Source organism: Oryza glaberrima, chromosome 12, assembly GCF_000147395.1.
Source record: "Oryza glaberrima chromosome 12, OglaRS2, whole genome shotgun sequence".
NCBI lineage: Eukaryota > Viridiplantae > Streptophyta > Magnoliopsida > Poales > Poaceae > Oryza > Oryza glaberrima.
Window position 1 is genome coordinate 23389939 of NC_068337.1, and position 24069 is coordinate 23414007.

Consider the following 24069-nt stretch of genomic DNA (forward strand, 5'->3'; position numbering starts at 1 on the left):
GGAGGGGGCCTTCTCGACCACCATCACAATCGATCGTAGCCTCGTCGACCGAGCTGCATGAAAGAGGAGGAGGAGGATGAGGGGCAGTGGCCACGACCTCCTCGAATGAGCCATTGCCACTCCTGACCCATCCGCCACGAGACGAGCAGATCTGAGGCAGGGTCCGTTTGATCTAACATCGACGGTGTGAAGCTCGTGGTCATCATTGAGTAGAGCTTGAGGTAGAGGGAGGGGAGAGTGCGAGGAGCCCGGGATTGCCATCGTCATTGGGGAGCTTAGGGTTTGCCATCGTTGTCAACCATATAAATTGAAAAAAAAACAATGACTAAAATAAAACAAAACCAAGATCGTACGTAAAGAATTAGGCTTGCCAACTGAAACAACTTGCAATGTGAAAAAAAATAGCCTTTTGCGGGTAGTGTTATCTTATCCTAAATAGCACTTGAGGGTGAGGTAGCCACGTCCTTAGAAGCTTGGGAATCGTGTAAGCGAAAAATGATAAAAGGCGCAATCAACGATTATCTCTGTTTCTAGCGGGAATAGTACTGGGAATAGTGGAATAGGACGTACTAGCCATGTACAGGAAGGAATTATCACAGGGAGGAGCAATATTCAGTTATTGCTCCTCTCCATGAAATGAAGTCAGAGACAATGGGCCTGTTCACTTTGATGCCAAAAAAACCTTACCAAATTTTGGCAAATGCCAAAATTTTAGTATAGTTGCTAAAATTTTGGCAGAATTTCTTATATAATTACCAAAATTTGGCAACAAACTAAATGTAGCCACTTTTTTGGTAACTTTACCAAAATTTGGTAAGGTTGAAAATGGCATCAAAGTGAACATGCCCAATGTTCTCCTTCTGTTAAAAAAAGTTTATTTTTCACCCATACATCCTATACATAACAGTAAAAAGTCATAATACTTCCACTTTATCAATCATAATACAATTAATCCTCGTTTTATTTACTTCCATTGCATTCATCATCTACTTTTATAAATCTGATATTAATAATTATTTAAAAATAGATTTACTTTAAAATAAACGAACGAAGTTAAAACTTAACTTAGAGCTTGTTTGGGGGAGTTTCCAACAACCGAAGATTCTTTTAAAACCTACTGTTGCCAAAAACTCCCCCAAACAGTCTAGATTTTCATACAGGTTTTAAGAAACTCCTCCAAACAGTCCAGATTTTCACACAGGTTTTAAGAGGTTGTTTCTCAAAAAAATTAAGCTTTCCAAACAGCATCTTATTTTAAAATTGAGGAAATACTCCTATATACTGTACGGTACTCGAGAGATGCTCCATGTCAGTACTGTACAGTACTTGTTTAGGCCGTGTTTAGTTTCAAAGTTTTTCTTCAAACTTTTAACTTTTCCATCACATCAAAACTTTTCTACATACATAAACTTCCAACTTTTCCGTCACATCGTTCCAATTTCAACCAAACTTTCAATTTTGGCGTGAACTAAACACAGTCTTAGTTCACACCGAAATTAAAAGTTTGGTTGAAATTGGAACGATGTGACGAAAAAGTTGAAAGTTTGTGTGTGTATGAAAATTTTGATGTGACGAAAAAGTTAGAGGTTTGAAGAAAAATTTTAGAACTAAACACGGCTCAACTACTACTACTTACATGCAAGGCAGGGCAAAGGCAGCAGAGTTAAGCCTGCACAGTAACGTACTCACAAGTAGCAACAGATATGTTGACCACCACCCATAGCCATAGCCATAGCTAAGCTGCATGCGCGCGTGAGCCAATCTGTTTCAGGCTGGAGACACCACCACGACGACGACGACGACGACGACGACGAAGAGCTCGATCACTGCCATAGCCATGGCTGGCTCATGCAGCTACTACTCCGATGCAGACGTATAGATAGGTTGGAGTAGATAGGATAGCATGATAGCAGTGAGCCATGGCTGCTCTGATCTGAATCTTCTGTTGTTCGCAGCTGCTTTTGTGCCTGCGTCGTTGTAACTTCCATCCCTTTTGCCCCCCCTTCTGCTGCTGTCTGAATTCTGATCGATGCCATCAATATATGCTTCTGTCTCGTGATCGATTCATCCTTGTATACACATTGAATGGCTGGCCTGATCGAGGACGATCGACGCATTCATATGCATAGCCCGCTGCTGCAGGGCCATTCCAGTATGCTATGCTCATCGGTCAATTGCTGGTATAGCATGCAGCTGCATATACACTGCTCGACAGATTAAGTCCTGTTTGGATCATTGAAGGGTGTGTTTAGTTCACGCCAAAATTAAAAGTTTGATTAAAATTAAAACGATGTGACGGAAAAATTAGAAGTTTGTGTGTATAGGAAAGTTTTGATGTGATGAAAAAGTTGGAAATTTGAAGAAAAAATTTGGAACTAAACTCGGCTGAATTATACTACTCCCCTTATATTAAAATAGTACCCCTCCATTCTAAACTATAGTGATATGAAAGGTATTAGTAAGACATAAGCTAGTACAATAAATTAATTTAAAATTCTGAACAAAAGTTGCAATAGGTTGCCAGTATATTCTAGGACAGAGGAAAGTACATGAAACTGGTAACTCTATTCGGTTGAACTTTTGAAACTTTAACATCAGTAGATCTAAATCAGAAGTCATAAGTACTTGTAAAATATTATAGAATATTTAGTACTTAAATAGACCAAATAGTTTTGTTATATATTATCGTTATATGCGAATAGGAAAATAGTGATCGAAGTTGCACACCATAGACCAAATGAAGTGAGCAGCATTATTATATATTTAAATACGGAGATAGTAATACAAAGTACTGTAATTTTTTTGGGTAATGTTACGAGGTACTCCTATACGACATGCATAAAAAGTGTGACAAAGTTTTTTGCTGCATTAGAAGCCTGTCAGGACGGGGCTAGCTGTTTGGATGTAGAGCTAGCAAGCAATAATCCCTGCATGTTGGTCTCATTACATCATAATTAGGCTATGCTTAAGCGTGCAGTAGCAATGCACGGCCTGTGCCCTAGCACTTAATTGATCTTTTCCGTAGCTTAATTTTTACACTGCTGCTCCTGCTTAGCTGAACATGCATCAACAGACAGAAAGACAGACAGATCTCACTCTACACATCTCTAGACAACATCAACCTAAATTTCACTCCATGCTTGGTAATCTAATTAACTGTTGGTCTCTCTCCACTATGATACTGACAGTAACCAGTGATTAGCAGTAAGTAAGGGCGTGTTTTGTTCTTTTCCAAACTCAACCATACCAAAATTTTGTCGATAGCAAAGGTTTAGCCACTGCCAAAAAATTGATAAGGTTGATCATTTGATTTCTAATTTCTTGCCAAAATTTTTGAAATGTGTGTGCTTTACTTGGTTTTGGTTGCTAAATTTTTGGCAAAGCCTGTTTTGGCAACAAAGCAAATGGAACCATCATTCATTGTCATTACCATTTTTTTTTGACATGGTTGAATTGGACAATGAACCAGAATCCAAATTCTAAAATTGAATTTTCCATTTGCTCTTCAGCTTATCCGCCACAGCCAAAATTTAAATTTCAAAACTTAATTTTAGATTTGATTCTGATGTTTCTTGCTCAACGTAGTTTATTTATATTACTGCCTTTTTAAGTCGCTAATAGTTGTTTCGGTTTATAATCGGCTATAGGAGAAGCAACGAGGTTCAAACTTCAAACTAACCACAAACTCTTGTGTTGTGTGGTGCATGTAGCCATGTAGGGCAAGTTTGGGGAGTTTCTGGCAGATGCGGTTTCTTTCAGAATCAAAAGTTCCCTAAAATAGTTCGGGTTTTCATTCATATTTCGAGAAGCTAGACTTACATAATTTCAAAAAATAAACTACAAGTCAGGAGTTATGCTTTCTTCTTCAGATTTCAAAAGCCGGCTACCTATCACCCGCTTCTTAAAATCGTAAAGTTCACCAAACAGAATCCATGGTAGCCTGAAGAATGAAAAGAGAGTGAAGAGAGGATGCTGATGCTACAGGCAATGCTTGGATAATTGGATTCCCTTTGGCATTTTATAGCATTAGCGTTGGGAGGAGTGGTGAGGTAGCACCACCATGTGTCGTGCTCGCTGCTGATGCTGATACCAGGGTTCGCCATACCGCGGGTATCCGCGCGGTTACCGCGGTTACGGGTTTACCGTGGGGATACGGTAATGTAAATACCACGGTAACCTCCTTAAATTCAAATAAATTTTAAAAATAATTTAAATTTTTAATGAATTTTGCACGATTTTGTACGGTTTTTCACAGTTACCGTGGTTACCACGCGGTAACCGTGCTTACCGCCGGGGCGCGGTAACCCCGGCCCATCGGTTTGGGAAACCCTGGCTGATACTGCTGCTAGCTTAAGCTAGTAGTACTAGCTGTAGCTGGAATCGATCAGTAGCAGCAAGCAGCATGTAGTAGAGGCGCATCGAGAGGCGAGAGGGTCCAGATGCAGATGAGATGAGGTTTTGGAGCAGAGATGTGTGCATCGGGCGGGCGGGGGTCAGGCTTTGCTACAGCCTCAGGCGACAGGTCGCAGCGCACGCCGCATCTCCCCCCTCCACGTCCCATCCATCGCCCACCATCCACTTCTTCTTCCTCTCATCAGTTTTTGTTTCCACTTTGCATATTTCTGCAGCTCGGATCTTGCAAAAGAGATTCATACCACGGGTGTGTTTAGTTCACGATAAAATTGGAAGTTTGATTGAAATTGGAACGATGTGACGGAAAAGTTGAAAGTTTATGTGTGTAGGAAAGTTTTGATGTAATGAAAAAGTTGGAAGTTTGAAGAAAAAGTTTGGAACTAAACTCGGCCCATTTCTTGTAGTACTACCTAATAATCTACTCTCAGCAGAAGTACAGAGTAGTAGTTACTACCTTGTTAAGATAATTCATTCTCATCAGAAGTTTCAGCAGGATTTTTTACTGCAAGTTCAGTTTCAGCAGAAAATTTTAGTTCAGTTTCATAAGAGAATTTCAGCTCAGTTTCAGCAGAAAATTTTAGTTCAGTTTCATAAGAGAATTTCAGCTCAGTTTCAGCAGAAATTTTTAGCTCAGTTTCAGCAGAGAGTTTTACTTCAGTTTCAGCAGAAAATTTTAGTACAGTTTCATAAGAAGATTTCAGCTCAGTATCAGCAGAAATTTGTAACTCAGTTTCAGAACACATTTTAGTTCAGTTAAGGTTTCAGCACAAGTTTCTAGTTCAGTTTCACTACAAATTCTTAGTTCAGTTTTAGTACAAATTTTTAGTACAATTTTAGCAGAAATTTTTAGTTCAGTCTCAGAAAAAAGTTTAGTTCAGCTTCAACAGAAAATTTTTGGTTCAGTTTCAGAGCAAATTTCGGGAAATAAATCCTGCATTTGAAACGGTGCCTTTGCTGCATATGATCTTGTTGTTGATGGTGTCAGCGAGAGGGGCTGTGAATGCCCGTATGGATGGATTATCCAGAGTTCAGAGAGAGAGAGAGAGAGAGAGAGAAAGAGAGATAGTGTTTGCTGGTGGTATGCGACGATATGGTTTCAGACTTTTGATCCCTTTATTCTTGTGGACTGTGGTGTGGTGCAAATGTGCAATACTTCAGAATGTCAGAATGGGCATGCTCAGGACCACTTGGCAAGAGGAATATTTGCATACAGGGCATCATCATGCTTTCTTGTGGGGTTGCCTCCCTTCATGCTCCTCCCAGTCATTTTCTGTTTCTGTTTTACTATCCATTTTTTCTTTGTTTTACTCACATCCTGCTCTTGTTTGTGCACAATTTATTCAGTTACAAACTTACAATCTAGGTAGCATTCAGCAACAAAGCATACTTCTTATATTGATGCGTAGCTCTCCTACGTGTTCGAGAAAAAAAAAAGAAACAAACCATCCAAACTTCTCAAATTGTTATAGTGTTGAGTGAGATGATGTTCTTCTGGTCTTCCTATCAAAATCCAGTGTGCATTGCAAATGAGACTAGAATACATAAAGTTGTACAAATTCCAAGATGAAATGGTGAGAGAGAAAACAAAACAAGCTTTTTATTAGAGCCTCAAGTGCCAAATGGGGGTAATTAGTGGGGTGCTTCTTGGGATATGATAGTTTTTAATCCACACATTGCAGTTGTCAGTGGAGCACCCAGCCTACTGCCCTGGTGTTAGGGGCAAGGCAATGGCATGCATGATACATGAGTGAGTTTAGTGAGATAATGTTCATCGGGAGAGATTAAATAAAGAGATTAGTATACATTAGCACCTTCCTATTGGGCTTTGCTGGTGTGCCTTGCATCCAAAGTGATGCCACTATCTCCACAAATGCAGGCTTTACCCCATGATCACCAAATATGCTTATGGGAAAAGGAATTAAAGGAGAAGATTTTGGCCAGTTGAATGAGTTTAATTGCACTGTTTATTCTTTCAGTGTTGGAATGAAATGTGAGGTCAAAATTGTTCTGGTGATGTATTCAGTAGTAGAAGATTTTTACTCTGAAATTGACCGTTGTCCTGAAGATAAATGACTGTGAACAGTAAATTTTTTACACTTCTGTAATAACTGTTGCTGACTTGCTGTACCTGTACATCATTAACCTGTCTAAAATTTTTTCAAATCTTTACACAAGCAGAACAATTGATGCTTCGTGGCCGTAAAATTGTCTCTCTTGTCTGATTCCTGCAATCTTTGGACATTCAATCCAGATCTGAAATTCTTGCTGTTTCTACACAAACAAGGAGTATACTATTATGCAGTTGCCAGTGGATTTCACCATCTTAAAATTGTTTGCATTTACATCAGCACAATAGACAGAAACATTTCTATGCTGTACTACAAAGATGACAAGATCTAGCATTGCATCAAGAAGGATCTAGGAAGAACAGAAAACAGGAAACTGTTCTTAGATCTTCTCCTCATCAGGTTTCCTCACTGAAGAAACTTGCAATGCTCATCTCTGCAAAAGGTTGATGCATATGCATTGAAACAGCTCTCCAAAATGCTACAAGCATTATCTATATTGACCAAAGATCTGTTCTTTGCATCTGTACCTCACAGAAGAGATTGCTTGGAACATAAAAAGAGCTAAGGGTGAAATAATTTCCATGGAAAGTGTCATGCTCTTGTTGCTTCAGAATGGCAGGCAAGGGTGGTAAAAGCTGATGGGTGCAAGATCCTGCATTTAAGCACCTGGGTGCAGTTAATGGCATTACTCATGAGATTGTGTAGATGGATGTGAGGCAGTTCAAGTGCCTCTGCTGGGTTTGAAATGGCATGGCAAGCTTCTGGCTGACAGAGTGACAGAGTGCATTCAATTGGTTGTCATTGCTGCATATACTCCTCTCTCTACATGCAGGGTACTAGGGGTTGAAAATGTGCAATTTTTTATAGACTTTGAGATGATGCTAACAATAACAGTAACACCTGATGTTTTTTGGGGTTTTAGGATAGATTCATGATCAAAGAGTTGCAGGCTATTCATTGACTTGAGTTTCAACTGGTTAACCACCAATTGGCATGTGTAGTCACATTCAGAGATATCACTGTCTTTTTATTGTTTTTGAGAACTCATTGAGTTACTTTTGGGTGGTCAGCTTTTTCTTAGAGGGTAACAAAAAGGAGGGACTACTGGCTGGCTGAGTGAGTGGCATGAAAATAAGAGAAAAAAAAGAAAGGCAAAGCATGCACTCCTGCACCTTGCTACTACATTACAAACATAGCCTTTCAAATCCAGAGCAAAAGCAGTGTGTCAAGATCATGCAGTCAGCCAAATGGACATCACATTTCTTCAGTGTTTGTTGATCACACACAGATCTAAGCTAGTGATGGAGTACTATCAACAGCCTTAACCCCTAAAAACCCTAGCAGGACCCCTACTTTGTCCTGAAAGCCACTTTCTTGGCATGAAGAGAGTGAGGCACCAACCTTCACTTTCCAATAAATTTCTTTCTCCTCTCTTTCACTCTCATCTTCCATCTCTTTTTCATTTTTTCTCTTCCATGGGTGACAAGTGAGGATGTTGGCCACCCATCTCCCTTCACTCCCAAGCTTGTCATTGTCTTTATGCATTCATCAAAAGGACATAGGACTAGAGAGAGAAAGAAAAGCACCATACTTTCTATACATGCTTGAGGGCAACATTTTCAGTTTTTTCTTTTCTTTTCTAAGGTTGACATGCACACCATGGCTTTGCTTTTTGTGCCTTTCATAACCCAAAAAAAAATTGCAGTATTTTGTTGCCCCTCTTTCTTCCATAGTTGGGACAATCATGCATGCTCTTCTCAGTACTAGACATACTCTCATGTCTTGTCGCTTTTACAAATGTGTTTGCTTGCAATGGAGTGTAGTAGTACCATGGAACAGAGAAGGACCAAAGCCACATAAACACCGGAGAATGGTACTAGCATTGACATGACTTGAGAGAGATGTTGTAGCCGCTTTAATGCCTTCATTTAGTTACTCTCTCCGTCCTAGTAAAAATCAACGTACGAGGGGATGTAGTACAACCTAGTACAGTAAATCTGGATAAAATGTTACAATTCAGGTTCATTGTACTAGATTATGTTACCTCCCGTTCTAGGTTAGTTATTTTTGGAATAGAGGGAGTACAAATGTTTCATGTCAGATTGTTTAACATTTTATTTGTAATCTACCATTGGTACAGGAGTGTTGTACATATTCACTAATTAGTTAACTGTAAGGTGTTTGGTCTCATTGTTGTCAAACTAAATGATGGCTATGGAGACACTGTTGGAATTGTAGGTGCTGGTGCAGTAGTGCAGTGCAAGAACATGGCAGGCACAAGGGAGGAGAAAAAAAAAAGGAGCCTCTTTGGAGTACTAATCTAATTGATGCAGGAAAGAAAAGAACAAGAATGGTAACTAGTACCAACCATAACAACACAATTAATGGGTCATGATGGATATTGGGTAAGTGTGGGAGGTCAAATGGGCCTAAAGGGCCTGTCTGTCTGTCTTACACCAATGTTGTGTTTCTGTCCCCCTGCCATGGCATGATAAGAGCTCATGTCACTTTTGCCATCCCTCCATGTCCTTCTCTCCTGAATTTCTTCTTGCATGGCTTGTTCTTTCACAACAATTTACAGATGCACCAGTTAGATAATGGAAACAAAATGCACCAGTTAGAAGTCACATTGAATTTTTAAGATAAAATGAAGCTTTATTGATTTCAGCCGATTACATCAAAGTGATAGAATCATACCGAGAACCATATAGATCGCATTTTTAGATAATGAAAGTAATTTCCAGCCTCTGCACCGGTTACGGATGCACGATAGGTTTTTAATTGTGGGCACCAAGATTTGAACTCTGCACGCACAACTTCACAACAACAAATATGCTTCCCACCGTAGAGAGATGCATGGTAGTATAAATAAAAACTATTCTTGTCCATGGAGGAGGAATGGGGCCTGGCTTTGTAGTGCAAGCAAAGCATGTCAAGCATCCCTTTCACTGTTCTCTGAGGAGGTAGCTCATGCATGCCTCCTCCTCCTTTTTGTGTTCTTTTTAGGGGGGGTGTCATCAACATCTTGATCATCCCACTCACTGTTCCATCAAAAGATTAACATGAACTAGATCTTGATTCAGTAACAACACTGAAGCTCACTTCACTTGATCACCCAATTTCTGATTGGTCAGTTGCATTTTGAAGAACAGATTGTTACAAAGATTGCTTCATGTGCAGGCAGATTCAGGCTAATGGATGAAGAATAATTAGCCATCCAAAACTGCTTCATGTGCAGGCAGATTCAAACTAATGCATGAGGAATAATTAGCCATCCAAAACTAGTCTTTATCAAGTTCCTTTTTTGTGCCCTTTTTAAATCTGAATAGATGGATCAATCTAGCCAAGAAATGATTATAAGATTGACCTAAATTTGCATTCCGTAACTACATGCAGGAATACATGATTAATGTTCGGTACGTACACACAGAACCTGTGTGGATTCTGGCAATTCTGCAACTGCAAATATGCAAATACCCTCTGGGTTCTTGTCTGCATGCCTGCTGTGCCTCACTCATAATTCTTCAGAAGAGGGTCCCAATTAACAAGCATTATCATTTGCTTTCTGCCTCAATTGATTATTAATTCGTTCATCTCTCTCTCTATCTCATATCCATGTTTATGTGTGAGCTGATTTGTTTAAGGATTCAGATGAGGAGATCTATGCTTTTGTTAGTAACTTGTGTGCTAAGGGAGAAGAAGTATGGTGACTTGGCAGTGTTGTGTCTGGACTTTGGTAAGCACCTGACATAATCACAGAGTGTTGCCTAAGATAATCACGTGGGTCACCAATGTCTGCAAAAGTTTTCAATTGCAGAGAGGGTGTGCATGCGAGTTTTGGTTCAGATTTTCAGAAAGCTCATGCTTGAGATTAGCTGGATTTATGACACAAAGTTCAGAGCTCAACCAGTCAAAGAAGAAGTTCAGAACTACTGTATCCTTCAGAGAAAAAGTTCAGAAACTATTTTCTAGAAAAACAACGAGAGGAAATTTTGTGCCCAGCTTCCCAGAAGCCAAACAGAAGTTCAGAATTGTTCACGTTAAGTTCAGAACCCTACCATTCAAAGAAGTTCAGAACCTTTGAAGAAAGTTGAGATTCAGAAGTTCAGAATTGTTCACATTAAGTTCAGAACCCTTACCATTCAAAGTAAGTTCAGAACCTTTGAAGAAAGTCGAGATTCAGATTATCCTTTCTTCCTCAGTATTATCCTTTATCCTTGTGGTCTTTCTAAGCAAAAAAGCGAGATGTGCTCGTGCGAGAAAAGGTACAAATTAAAATGTTTCAGTGTTCTCGAGAAAGTATATTCTTCTTGGTAATGGCTGCTAATTTCCATCTTCTCGAGAAAAGCATATGCTCATGTGATGGCAACATGATGGAGAAGACATGCCTGGATTGTAATAGGCCTATCAAAATCAGGTTCAGAGAAATGTTCTTAGTCTCACATAATCATCAGGCAACTCAACGGAGAACATGCATTACAGGTATGCATGCAAGCATCATATCAACAAGCCAAAGAGGCGAAGACATAACCTAAGATCATGGATTGCCATAACAGCTGTTAAGATCACATGAATACATGATATTCCAAGAGAAAGATGGGAATATCATTTGGCATCTGGAGTGTGTGCAGAAGAGATAAAGCTCCAGATGAAGTCACTGCTTGTCCTACATTTAAGGTTTATTGTCATGAACATACACATAGCCAATGTTTTACTCTGTGCACTGCAGATGATGATGCAAAGGCAGTAAGAGACCAATCCAATCCAAAGCAAACAATTGGCAAGCTAATGAACTCTTTAAAACTACAAGACTTCCTGAAGAAATTCAGCTATCCCCATGACAAAGCACAACTGACGAAAACTACTCATTGTACAAGAAGGTAAAGAAACTGAGCAGACCGAACCAAAGGCTGCAAAATCTGTTGCCCTGTCTATATATTCTATATGGAGCATTATCCTACAACACCCAATGACACCATTCTTTGTCGATCACTAGCATGTACTGTACAAAACTGTTTCCATGTTTCACACCATGTGCTTAAATCCCGTTTAGTTACTGGTTTTTGACTTCTTATTTTGTTTAGCTGATGATGCACCCTTTGAAGACGGAGAGGTAGACGGTTGGCCACTATCACGGGGTGCAACTCCATCCTGTTTATCTCTGGAACTGGAATCAGAATGCTCTTCCTTGTCATCCGATTTTGAATTAAGAAATCGGCCTCCAGCTCCCCTAGCCCTTTTCAGGGCATGTTGATGCCGTGACTCATGGAGATATGGCTGCACAGTGCAGACGAATCAAAATCTTTAGAAGATACAGAAACATAGGTACAAGGAACTTGACAGCTGCAAGAACTGTACATTCCTGATAGTGAGAAACACCTATAAGAACACCCAGAGATGGTATAATTTTGTGGAAGTCCTAACTTAACTTCTGACAGAAAGTGCGAACCTTAAACTCTGTCAAGATTAGAACCAATGCAGTGATCCAAGTAACAAGAGTTTGTATTATTTTGGTACAAAAAGAAGTGAAAAAGGAACAGCTTGAACTTACAAATTTACATGGAAATAGAGAGCAAAATCAACCCACATCCATATTTGACACAAATTTCTTGTTGTGTGGTATCCAATTCCCAGATCCTTAATGTTTTACAATGAGCAATAGCCAGAAGACGTTGGAAACTTGGTATGCTAGACATGATAAAAGATTGGATGTATATTCACCATAGGATTTACAGTAGAGCAGATTGATCTTAGTATGGAAGTGGGATATGTAGATTGGAGAATTTAGTCAACTACTTGAAGCAAGTTGTTGTTCACTTGTGCTTCTGACCAACTCGAACTATAATGAAGCATCAGGAAAAGGATAACTAATTAATATTCCATGTTATATGGTTTCGTAGAAGGTGCTAATAAGATTTACCTTACGGCCCTTGACAAGCTTCTTTTCAGACTCAGCTTTGGCTCGAGATTGTCGACGCCTTAATATGGCATTGTACTGTTTTGCATTAACATAGACAGGCTCTTCAATTGCATCGGTAGGCAGTGGTAGTCCAGCTGGATGCATCCCGACCAATGGTGGATGCATCTGAAAAAAGGAACATCACAAAAACATTTTAACAGAGAGTGGAAGTAGCATACAAAGACCCAGAATTACGTAATTGTTTTTTTTTTTTGTCCGGATGCGACGGATCAGGTTATAAAAGGCTATGAGATACTGGCCTACCCTCCCCACGCAAAGTACATGCAGCTATAATAATTTGTACATGAGAGCTTACCATAGGCTGTCCACCATAAGCTGCATAAAGGCTTCCGTAATATGGATCAATATTTGCATAAGCAATTTGGCCCTGCTGAAAAAAAATGCAGAATTAGACAATAAACATTACAAATGGAATTTGGCGTTATGCATGAACTGTGATCAGGAAATCCAAGCAAAGAAGCAACTCATGGTGCAACCACCAACGCTCTCTTTGGTTAAGGTTAGTAACAAAGAAATTTGGCTATCTGTGGTCGTGTGGAGACTTGTGTTATGGACTGGTGAACATTTGTTGACAACGTATCAAGGAAACGTGGCATAGCAGTATAAATGGGATATGGTATAACTGTCATGGAAATCATGTGCACCTGTTTGACAATCAAGGTGTGATGCATGGTTTTCATAAGAGGGTCACCTCAAAAGGAAGTAAATTGGTCCTCCACTATGCAAGAGTTTTTCTCTCTGTATATCTGTTAGTTTTAGTATGAAGAGGTGGTTATCAGCCCAAGAATCCAAATCCAAATTCAAACTTGAATCTCCATAGTGATTCTACAAGCCTGCCATGTTTCTCCCATATTTCACTATGATCAGTTGGCTAAATATCCTTAGACTAGGGCTCAAACTGAAAGAACAGAAGTTATACTACTTGCTCATAACTAAAAAAGGGAAAAAATACATGTAATGTACCATTGCATGGGCCATATCGTGATGGGCATAGGGTGTCGCATAATCTGTTGAAGGTGTTGCTACCATTGTATGGCTATCTGTACTAGTAACTGAGGCTTCTTGCTGGTCCTCAGGTTCACCTTGCCTTTGCTGTTTTTGCCGCTCATCAGCTCCATGGTTGCCTACATAGGAAAGAAAACAAAAATGAAAAGGCTTAAAGTATTGCCATTTTTAAAAAGGGGAAATAACTGAAATTATATCTGCCAGCACTTAGCAAGCATCGATGGATGTTCCATCAACACTTCAGCACGTCCTTTTTACATGTAGTAATTGATCTAAACACTGCAGAGTGTATGCCAACTTAATGGAACAACTAATATTTCCATAATCCCACCAGCTATAAATTCAGTGTGACAGGCTGCATCTGGAATAATAATATACCTTAATAAATTCAAATTGCCTTCTATACCTGGTTACTAATTGTCCACGTAAATGCCACTGTCTGCTAATACAAATGCCACTGTTTGCTTGGAAAAATCCATAACCATCATGCGTGCTCAATACACTCCCAATGGAATTTACAGTTGAGCAATCATTGTTGTGATTACAATTTATAACCAGACACTACCCCACTATTTAAACATGAGTAAATATACAAGGCAAACATTGGTGGATGAAACAGACATACCTGAAACATCATGAACTACAGACGTCATGGCTTGGTTGTTTTTGCAGACAGAAGCAGAATCAGGATGATTGTAGTCAAAAGAAACAGACGTTAATCACCCCAGCTTTCCGTGTGCTTCAGGCATATTTTGGTTTTGAAACCTTGTAGGAGAGACAGGAGCTTGCAGCACACCACACTTCCTGCCAATGAACAAAGTTAAATTGAAGCTTCAGTGATCCTAAGAACCAACATAAACCGCATCATTTGATCCTAAACACAAAAAAACTTCCATTCAAACTACAACAAAGCTGATAAAATAGTCCTTTAAGAAAGGCAGGGATCGTGCATGCATATCTAGGTCTTGAGACTTGAGGCAACACAGTGATGAGTGACACATAACCTCCACCATTATCTATAATTTCGACAAAATTATTCAGACTGCATTAACATTAATGTCTCATTGTAGGTGTGAAAAGTACAGCGACAATTGGTAGGCGAAGATTTTTTTCAGACTCGTGTGAAAATCATTAACGAATACCGGATATATCAAGACAGGATTATCTGATGATTGCTTAGCCCTTTGACCTCCCACCTTCCAAACCTCACCAACGCAAACAAGAACCGCACATCACAGGGATAGATATTGTTTGTCGAATTCTACCCGAAATTCTTGCTGCCGTGGGGAAACGAGTGTGGGTTCACGGATTCGGAGGGGGAAACGGGAATTCTCCTCGCAAACTTCCTCCCTCCAGAAAAGCAAAAGGAGCAGAGCAGAGCAGAACAGAAAGCGAGAGGGAGAAGGCGGGCTTACTGACCGGGAGGAAGAGGCCAGGCGAGCGGAGGTGCGGGATGGTGAGGGAACTGTCCCGGCGAGGCGATCCCGGCGAACTCTATCCCCGCCGGCGGCGAGCGGCGGCGACGGCGACGGCGACGGCGACGGCGAGAGGAGAGGAGAGGGAGATGAGATGAGAAGAGAAGGAGAGGAATTATTTTTTTTTGTTTTTATTTTTTTTGGGTTCGTTTCGGAAAAGGAAAGCGGAGGAGCGCGCGTGATCTGGGCCGTCGGATGGATGGGCTGGGGTGGATTGGATGGCCCGGATGTGGCCCACGCGTTGGGCGTGGTGGGCCCGGGCGCATCCGCGTGTGTGGCTGCCGAGGTGTCTGTCTCTCCCGGCCTCTTGCACACCTCACCCTCTCCTGCCTAACGTCACTACTACTGTTCATGACTTGAAACCGTCAAAATGGCCCATAATTCACTATTACTAAATATATTTATATCATTATAATAAGTAAATTATACTCCCCGTTCATTCTAAGTGTAGTTGTGGGTTTCTATGTCCAACGTTTGACGATCCGCCTTATTTGAATTTTTTTATGATTAATAATAATATTATTATTATTATTAGATAATAAACATTAATAGTATTTTATATATAACTTATCTTTTTAATTTTTTCAAATAAGACGGGACGGCAGTCAAACGTTGGACATAAACCCCCCACAACCGCACTTAAAATAAGTCGAAGGGAGTAAATTTTGGTCATATTTATCGTTTTATTATTCAATGCTTTTTTTATTTGTTCCACACTACAAGACGTTTTGGGTTTTTAATAGATTCATGCATGAATTTATGTGTGTGCTTCATATATGCGTCCAAATTTATAGTTAATCTACACGAGGGATAGAAAGACGAAAATAACTTATAATGTGGAATGGAGCGAGTACCGCCTCCGTCTCAAAATAAATTTATTTTTCATATATCTCACACATACCAATACAAAATCAAAAAGACTATAAAATACATACTTTAATTATCAAATCTCAATGTAACTATTTTTCACTTTATCTACTCTTAATATATTCCATATTTTTATAAACTCTGATGCAATAATTACTCTAAAAATGAACTTGTGTCGGCACAAATGTAAGGAGCTAAATTGAGGGCCTGTTTAGTTCGTGGAAAGAAATTTTTTTAGATGTTACATCGGATATTTGGCCGGATATCAGAAGGGGTTTTTGGACACGAATGAAAAACTAATTTCATAACTCGCCTGGAAACCGCGAGACGAATCTTTTGAGCCTAATTAATCCGTCATTACCACATGTGGGTTACTATAGCATTTATGCTAATCATGGACTAATTAGGCTCAAACGGTTTGTCTCGCGATTTCCCCCCTAACTGTGAAATTAGTTTCTTTTAATCTATATTAATGCTATATGCATGTGTCCAAAGATTCGATAAGATATTTTTGGAAAAATAATTGGGAAACTAAACCAGGCTTGAACTTATTATAGGACAAAGAGAGATTTTACCGCAATCATTGCATCGGGGTTTGTGAAAGTAAAAAATAATTACTGGGAGTACATAAAGTGAGAAATATTTGTATCGGGATTTGATAAAATATGTGTATTTTGTTTTTTTATTGGCATGTGTGGGATAGTAGGATGTGTGAAAAATAAACTGAGATTAGTAAATATTTGGATCTATTTATAGTCTAAGTTGTATAAAATCATAAATTTTTTGATATATGAGTATCACGGTTCTAAAATTTTACAAAACCATACCGTTAACTACACGCAACACAGAGTCTCACAAGCTTCCAGCAGAGTAGCTACGCACTATGTGACCCAACAATCCACCATATAATTCCAAGAACGAGAACGACCTTCTCTATCAATATATAAAAAAAAAAGGGGGTAAAGGGCCTTCTCTTAGGGGGGAAAAAAAGAACGAGGATTTAACCCAACACTGTCTTTTTCTTATCCAAACCGAGAGTCTGGTTAACCTCGATTTCCACATAAAAATTAGATTTCTACAATACGATGGGACCTGAATTATGAAAAAGAAACTGAGCTAGTTATATTCCTTGAATTGGTTCTTGCTAATTTTATTGCATGCAATGACAAGGGTTCCCGGTCATCATATTTCCTGTATTTACAGTCAAATAAACTTATTGGCGGTATGCTGTCGTGGATGTAATACGTTTCTATTGTCTAAAAGTATCTCACATTCTATGTTATCTGTTACTAGTAGGGTATGCAAGGATTTGCAACATAATAATAATAATAATAATAATAATAATAATAATAATAATAATAATAATAATAATAATAATAATAATAATAATAATAATAATAATAAAGCTGCAACATAATATTATTGCGACTATCTTCAATTTAACCAGCCGCAAAGCGCGTGGGTAAAGTGGTAAACAACTAGTTGGAAATAAAGCTTCTGCCAGAAAAAGAGTATCAAACAAACCACAAGCCTGAAACAGTTCAAGCTGTTTTTAAAAAATAAAAAATAAAAAGAAGAAAGGAACAGTTCAAGCTCAGCATCTGTCTACAAACATCTTGGCCCATTATAACGAGCCCATGAACTGTATGGCCCATCATTGAGGCCCCGGCAGGATCAAAACCTAACCTGGAGGCCCAATAACAAAATTTGGTCAACTCTACGGCACATCAGAGAAAAATGTGGTCAAATAGGCTATCACAACAAAAGTCCAGTTTCTTCATCTCGTAATCTCGTCAGGTCCAAATTCCAATAGCACAAATTTCTCCTTTTCATTTATGGCCTGTTTAGTTCACGAAAAGAGAATTTTTAGGTGTTACATCGGATATTTGACCGGATGTCGGAATGGCTTTTCGGATACGAATGAAAAAAATAATTTCATAACTCGCCTGAAAAGCACGAGTCGAATATTTTGAGCATAATTAATCCGTCATTAGCATATGTGGGTTACTATAGCACTTATAACTAATCATGGACTAATTAGGCTCAGAAGATTCGTCTCACGATTCCCCCCTAAATATGACCAATGCGAATTCTTCTGCTACAGTGCTACGTGCCTACGTTAGAGTAAGAGGAGAAAGGAGAAGATATGTAAAACTGGATAAGCTAGGCATTAGCTTATTATTAATTAATTATTAATTACTTTAAATTTGAATAATTAATTAATATGTGTTTTAAAATAATTTTACCATTTAAAAGTTAGAAAGCGTACGTGCAGATAACGAGGGAGCTTTCTACTCAATGTGATAGTATTGCCGAACACAGCTTTTAGACCAGGATATTTAATTTGGATGAAATTACTTATGAACATAAACTAAAGGAAAAGGATAAATCACTCCACAATTTGCCACATGATGACATAAATTACTACTATTAAACTATAAAACCAACCGCAAAAGATAATGGGATAGATCATATTTACATACAGGAGAGATGACAATCACACGAGGGAAAAAAAACAACTGAAAGTAAAAAAATGTAGCGCCATAATTTTAGCAATCCCGATGATAATTAACAATGACAATGCAAATATTACTAATTCTCTATCTACACATAAATAACTTCAGTGGATAGTAATAGTATAATAGTAACTTTTTTTTTTTTCAGTTGCCGGCGGCGCCGCCGACCGCCGGCTTGCTGCCGCCTTCCTCCACCTTGCCGGCGGCGACCTCGGCGGCGAGCGCCTTGGCGGTGTCGTAGGAGGCGTGGAGGCCGAAGAAGAAGTAGTAGGCGAGCAGCGCCGCCGTCCAGACCCCGAACCGCATGAACGACCTGCCGTCGATGGAGCCGAGGAGGAAGATGTTGATGAAGATGGACGCCGACGGCAGCCATGGCACCAGCGGCACCCCCCACTTCTCCGGCGTCCTCGCCATCGGCACCCTCAGCTGCAGGAACAGCGTCGCCGCGAGCCACGCCGGCACGGCCACCGCGTACGCCGCCCACCCGCCGCCGTCGCCGCCCAGCCCCCAGTACGCCGCCGTCGCGACCGACGAAGCCACGATCACGGCGAGGCAGCCGGCGAGCCTGTTCCGGTCTCCGCGCGCCGTCTCGCCGGTGGCGTAGTAGCGGCGGACGAGCAGCGCGACGGCGACGAGCATGAAGATGAAGAGCGTGGAGATGGAGAGGAGGTTGGCGAGGACGCCGAGGTCGGTGAACAGCGCGATGGCCGCCGTCGCGGCGAGCATGGCCACCGTGGCGTTCACCGGCGTCCCCAGCCTCGGGTGCACCCGGGCGAGGCACGGCGGCGCCATGTGCGCCCTCGCGATGTGCGTCAGGTACCTCGCCTGCCCAACGGCGCTGACGAGCAGCACGGTGGTCATCCCCTTGAGCGCGCCGAACGCCACCACGTACCTTGCCCACCCCATGCCGGCGGCGGAGAACGCGACGGAGAAGGGCGCGTCGGGGTCGATCTCGCGGTAGGGCTGCATGAGGCAGAGCGTGGCGGCGAGGGCGCAGTACGCCGCCGTGGTGACCGCCATGGCGCCGACGAGCCCCGCGGGGATGTCCCTCGCCGGGTCCCGGGTCTCCTCCGCCATGGTGCTGACGGCGTCGAACCCCACGTACGCGAAGAAGAGCACCGCCGACGCCGCGAACACGCCGCGGAAGCCGAAGGGGGCGAAGTCGGCGGTGAGGTTGGAGAGCCTGGCCCTGGAGATAGGGGTGCAAGGGGGCCCGACCCGCGAGTTTAAATAAATAATAATTTATGGGTTTTCGCGTCGCGGTCTGGCTTGCCGCATTAAATATAACCGGACCTAAATATATAAGTGGATCAATTTATAAATCTATTTATAAGTCAAATTCATAATTAACCCGCTAGTTCAATCGACGGGTTACACTGTTTTTGTCTATAAACAGGTTCGCGGGTAAACCCTCTTGCACCCCCACCTTGAGAGGCCGGCGGCGACGATGAAGACGAGGACGGCGAGGTGGGCGATGGAGAGGGCGTAGTTGAAGCGGGAGGAGGCCTTGGTGCTGAGGACGGCGATGACGGCGACGACGATGGGGTCGAGGCGGGAGTAGTCGGCGGCGAGGGAGGCGGCGTGGATGCGGAAGTCGTTGGGGCGGTGGTTGAGGAGGGTGGCGAAGTAGGACGTCCACGCGCGCGCCACCGCCGTGCCGCCGATGCAGTACTCGAGGAGGATGTTGCCGGCGGCGATGAACGCCACGAAGTCGCCCAGCTCCACTCGCAGGTAAGCGAACGACCCACCTGTCAAACGTATGTGACACAGTGATATAGTATACACACATCGTGTGTCAATAAATTACTCCATCCATTTCCAAAATATAAGCGTTATTAGGATAATACTAAGTCAAATATTTTTAACTTTAACTATTAATAATAAAAAAAGATCAATCATGTAAAATTAATGTTACTAAATTTATCATTAAAAAATTATCATATTGTGCAACCATTTTCATCTAAAACATATTGTTTTTAGGGCGACTAGCTAAGGTGGTCCTCCAAGTATTATCTGAGGCTCAGTTTAGTCCCTGATGTTTCAATTTATCCATATTAGTCCTTCAAGTTTTTATTTTAGTTCAAACTTATTAATAACCAACAATTCTCTCGATAAATGACACTTATACCCCCTCATCATTCACATATATAAGAGAAAATTGCATGCTTGAATTTTTTTTATAGATAATGCATAGTAAATTAGTAAATTATATAAAACAAAAATAAATTATGTCCTAGCAAGTGTATACGATAGTAATTGCTTAAGTTTTATGTGCACATGTTGAAATAATGGAAAGTACATTTGTAATGTTGTTTATTCATCTTGGGTTTATAGTTGTATACAAATTAAGGGCAAAAGGGACATTTTCTAATAGAAATATTGACTAGAAATAGCTATAAGGCATATTAAGTGGGTCCAAGGATGATTTCAAGCCAAAGCAAATATTTAAAGGAGCTATGTGGACAAAATGAAACGTGAAGGACTAAATTGAGCCTTCGGTAAAACTTGAGGGACTAAATTAGCTATTCACCCTTGTTTTTATAGATATTGTTGGTCAAAATATTATCTCAAAAATTGTGTTAAAGTCCCAAAATGCTTATATTTTGAGATGGACGGAGTAATATAATTAATTTAGTTTCTCACATAAAAAAGTTGTTCTTTATATAAAAAAATGTTTTAGTGTTTACTTGTGATCTAGCATTCTTTTTTATACTCAGATGCATGCCACCTTAAAATATATAGTATTATCATAATTTCCTTATCTCCCCAAGGATAAAACACAAAAAAAAAATCTGATAATTAGAAAGTTTGATGAGAATTAATTCGATTAATTAATGGCCTACAGAAGCAGTGCATGTGAGAGAGAGTATCGATCACGTTCTAAAAAGGCCCTAATTAATTCATCAATCTCCTTTATTCTGTTTGAATATTCACCACCACCAGGACGTATTCCTGACCAGATTAAACATGAATACTAAATCGGATATTACATAGTGTATTAATCAACGTCGTATAATTAAGGCATAATCATCCAGAAATGGTGACGTCATTGCATGCAGAGGCGGAGATGATCATATCACTGACCGGCGTCGGGGATCTCGATGGCGAACTCGGTGTAGCACAAGACGGAGAGCATGGCGGAGACGCCGGAGACGGCGTAGGAGAGCACGACGGCGGGGCCGGCGGCGTCCCTGGCCTCCTGCCCCGTGAGCACGAAGATGCCGGCGCCGATGACGGCGCCGACGCCGAACCAGGCGAGGTCCCACCACGTCAGGTTCCTCTTCATCTCCGCGCCGCTCCGCCCCCTCACCTCGTTCACCTCCACCGCCGCCGCCGACCTCGCCGTCGCCCGCTCCACCAGCCGCGGCCCCGTCTCCATCAGCGCCCTCCCGTACGCGCCCCAGCTCGCGAACGACTCCTCCGGGAACAACCCCCCGCCGCCTCCCCCGCCGCCGCAGCACCCCCCTCGCCGCCGGCCACCGCCTCCGCCATGGCTGCCATTTCAGAGGAAGGTAGCTGCGCGCCTGCGCCTAGGTTTAGCCAGCGAGATCGCGGCTGCGAGTGTGCGTATATATAGCTGATGAGTAGGGAGGGGGGTTTACCTGCGGGAATCTCGGCCGTTCGATTCAGATCCGACGGTCAGGAATCTTCGTCTGCCTGATACCAGTCCACACACAGCCCCGGAGGGAATCTCGGCCGTCCGATTCAGATCTGCACCTGCCTTGATTCCAGGTCAAGTCTGTGGTGAATCTGTTGGGCGTCAAGATTCGTGCTGGGGTGAATATTGAATATTCCCTGGGCCCACCGTTCGCAGCTGTAAAACAGCACAGACGAGACAGGCTAGCAGATTCTGGCACCGGGCGGTTGCATCAGTTTCCTTTTTTGTTTGTTTTTATTTTATTTTGGGTTAATTACGAGGGGAAGACGGGTACAAAATTAGTAAGCAGTTTGTGGGAGAAGCCACACGGCACGGCCAATATTTGAAAAACAGAAGGTTTTTAGGCTGTGTTTAGTTCCACGCTAAAATTAAAAGTTGGAAGAAATTGAAATGATGTGACGGAAAAATTGGAAGTTTGTATATGTAGAAAAGTTCGATGTGACAGAAAATTTGAAATTTAAACATGGCCTTAATCGAGGATTATATTATCAAGGATTATATTTGAAAAACTGGATTTCGCTCATATAATATACGAAAATTTCACTACAATGATTCAGCCTTTTTTTGGGAATAGCTGAATCATTTTGTGATAACTATTCAACGACACAAACGGATAAATTAACTAGAATTAAAAAGTTGTAAAATATATTTAATATATAGTTCTTTATAAGGAATTTATATATAGAATGATTATGTGAAAATCGAACCGTTTACGAACTGAATGGAATAGTTCTACTTCTATGTCCTTAGAAAGAGCACACAGTGGAGATACAGGAATCAGCCGGAGAAACAAAAATATTGCAGTGTAGCTGTGTGCACAATGCGGTCTAAACTTGACTCCAAGTTAACATTGCTGAAAGTCGTAGAAAACCAAGCCTTGTATGCACGGACTGTTTGCACAAGGCCTCGCTACACTTGCATACAACAAAAAGAGAACTGCTTTGGTAACGTGCAACTTATTTTTCCTTCTTTTTCGACTGTCTTTACAATACATCTTCACAAGACAAAAGCACAAAAATTGCATGAATTATATAGACTTCTTTTTTGTTGAAACAATAACGACGACTATTGACTAGTCCATCCTTTCAAAACATAAGAGATTTTGGTTCGATTTCTGTGAAGATTCGTAGTACTATCATGTATTATATCCAATCAAAATATCTTATATCTTGGGATGAAATGAGTAATACTCCTACTTACACATGTCCTTTGTCGCCAAAAAGAATAAAAAATGAGCTATCCGAATGCTATTGACCTAACTATAACCTACGGATAACTTTGAAAAAATAATAACAAATCAGAATTAGCAATGACATAAATATAGCCATGCATATGACGGCCTGCCGGATTCGAACCGACCACCAAAAAGTGATTAGGTGAGCATGGAATTTCACCTCCATCCCATGCATATCCCCTTTGTATGCTCTTCCGACCGAGCACAAGGCCGTTGACACCTTATTGACACACATGAACCATACTTTTCCATTATTATTTTCTCCTTTTATTTTCAATTTAGTAACAAGCATTCACTTGTGATCTCACTGGACATGTATGCTATGGGCTAACACAAACATAGAGAATTTTCTAGTCACCCTTGAACTATTTCGTCAGATCCATTATTAGTTTAAACAGTTTTTTGGACCGCTTTACTATTGACCCACTGAAAATGGCTCATAAGTGGCATTTCCCTTTGTACAAAACACATTTTAAATTTAAATTGTATAACAGTAATTTGACAATGTATTGTAGCCCACTCTAAAAACAAGTACTGCACCGAAGTATATTTGGGCTCATCGTTCTTTTCTGTCCAAGGATTTTGGGCTTAGGAAGAAAGGGTCATAGCTTTGTGCCAATAATACGTTACGTACCCCCAAGTTGGCATTGTAGTGCTTAATATATATGGTTTCTGCGGTCATGAAGTGAGGCATCTTTTCTCTTTCTCACTCTCTAAACACTTCCATTCTTCCACAGTGAAAACCCTTTCTAACATACAGCAACAATTGGTATCAGGTGAACAGCAATATTACCGTGGACTCTCGTGCAGCCAGTTCGCTCGTCCAATCAAGGAGCACTGTTGCCAAAAAAA

The 24069-nt window shown here is 40.9% G+C and overlaps 3 protein-coding genes across 4 annotated transcripts; all 3 read right to left on the bottom strand.

Moving 5' to 3' along the window:
* Nucleotides 1-11017: 11017 nt before the first annotated feature.
* Nucleotides 11018-15078, bottom strand: LOC127756570 (nuclear transcription factor Y subunit A-7). Of its 2 annotated transcripts, none has more exons than XM_052281924.1 (6): nt 14887-15078; nt 14093-14271; nt 13426-13586; nt 12758-12832; nt 12403-12567; nt 11018-11759 (listed from the first exon to the last, which is right to left on the bottom strand). In XM_052281924.1, the coding sequence occupies exons 2-6, from the start codon at nt 14118-14120 to the stop codon at nt 11532-11534; spliced, it is 657 nt and encodes a 218-aa protein (XP_052137884.1). In that variant the 5' UTR covers nt 14121-14271; nt 14887-15078; the 3' UTR covers nt 11018-11531. The 2 variants fall into 2 exon arrangements, with proteins under 2 accessions (XP_052137884.1, XP_052137885.1); XM_052281925.1 differs by having other exon boundaries at nt 11019-11759; nt 12758-12829; nt 14887-15077.
* Nucleotides 15079-18401: 3323 nt separating this feature from the next.
* On the bottom strand, nt 18402-19567 carry LOC127756413 (cationic amino acid transporter 1-like; the record flags this gene model as incomplete). The annotated part of the gene is made up of 2 exons (XM_052281747.1): nt 18402-18413; nt 18494-19567. Coding segments are annotated over 2 exons (1086 nt in total), but the record flags the coding sequence as incomplete, so codon positions are not given.
* Nucleotides 19485-21704, bottom strand: LOC127756414 (cationic amino acid transporter 1-like). The gene is made up of 2 exons (XM_052281748.1): nt 21410-21704; nt 19485-20073 (listed from the first exon to the last, which is right to left on the bottom strand). Exons 1-2 carry the CDS (start codon nt 21702-21704, stop codon nt 19712-19714), a joined length of 657 nt encoding a protein of 218 aa, XP_052137708.1. The 3' UTR covers nt 19485-19711.
* Nucleotides 21705-24069: the final 2365 nt, after the last annotated feature.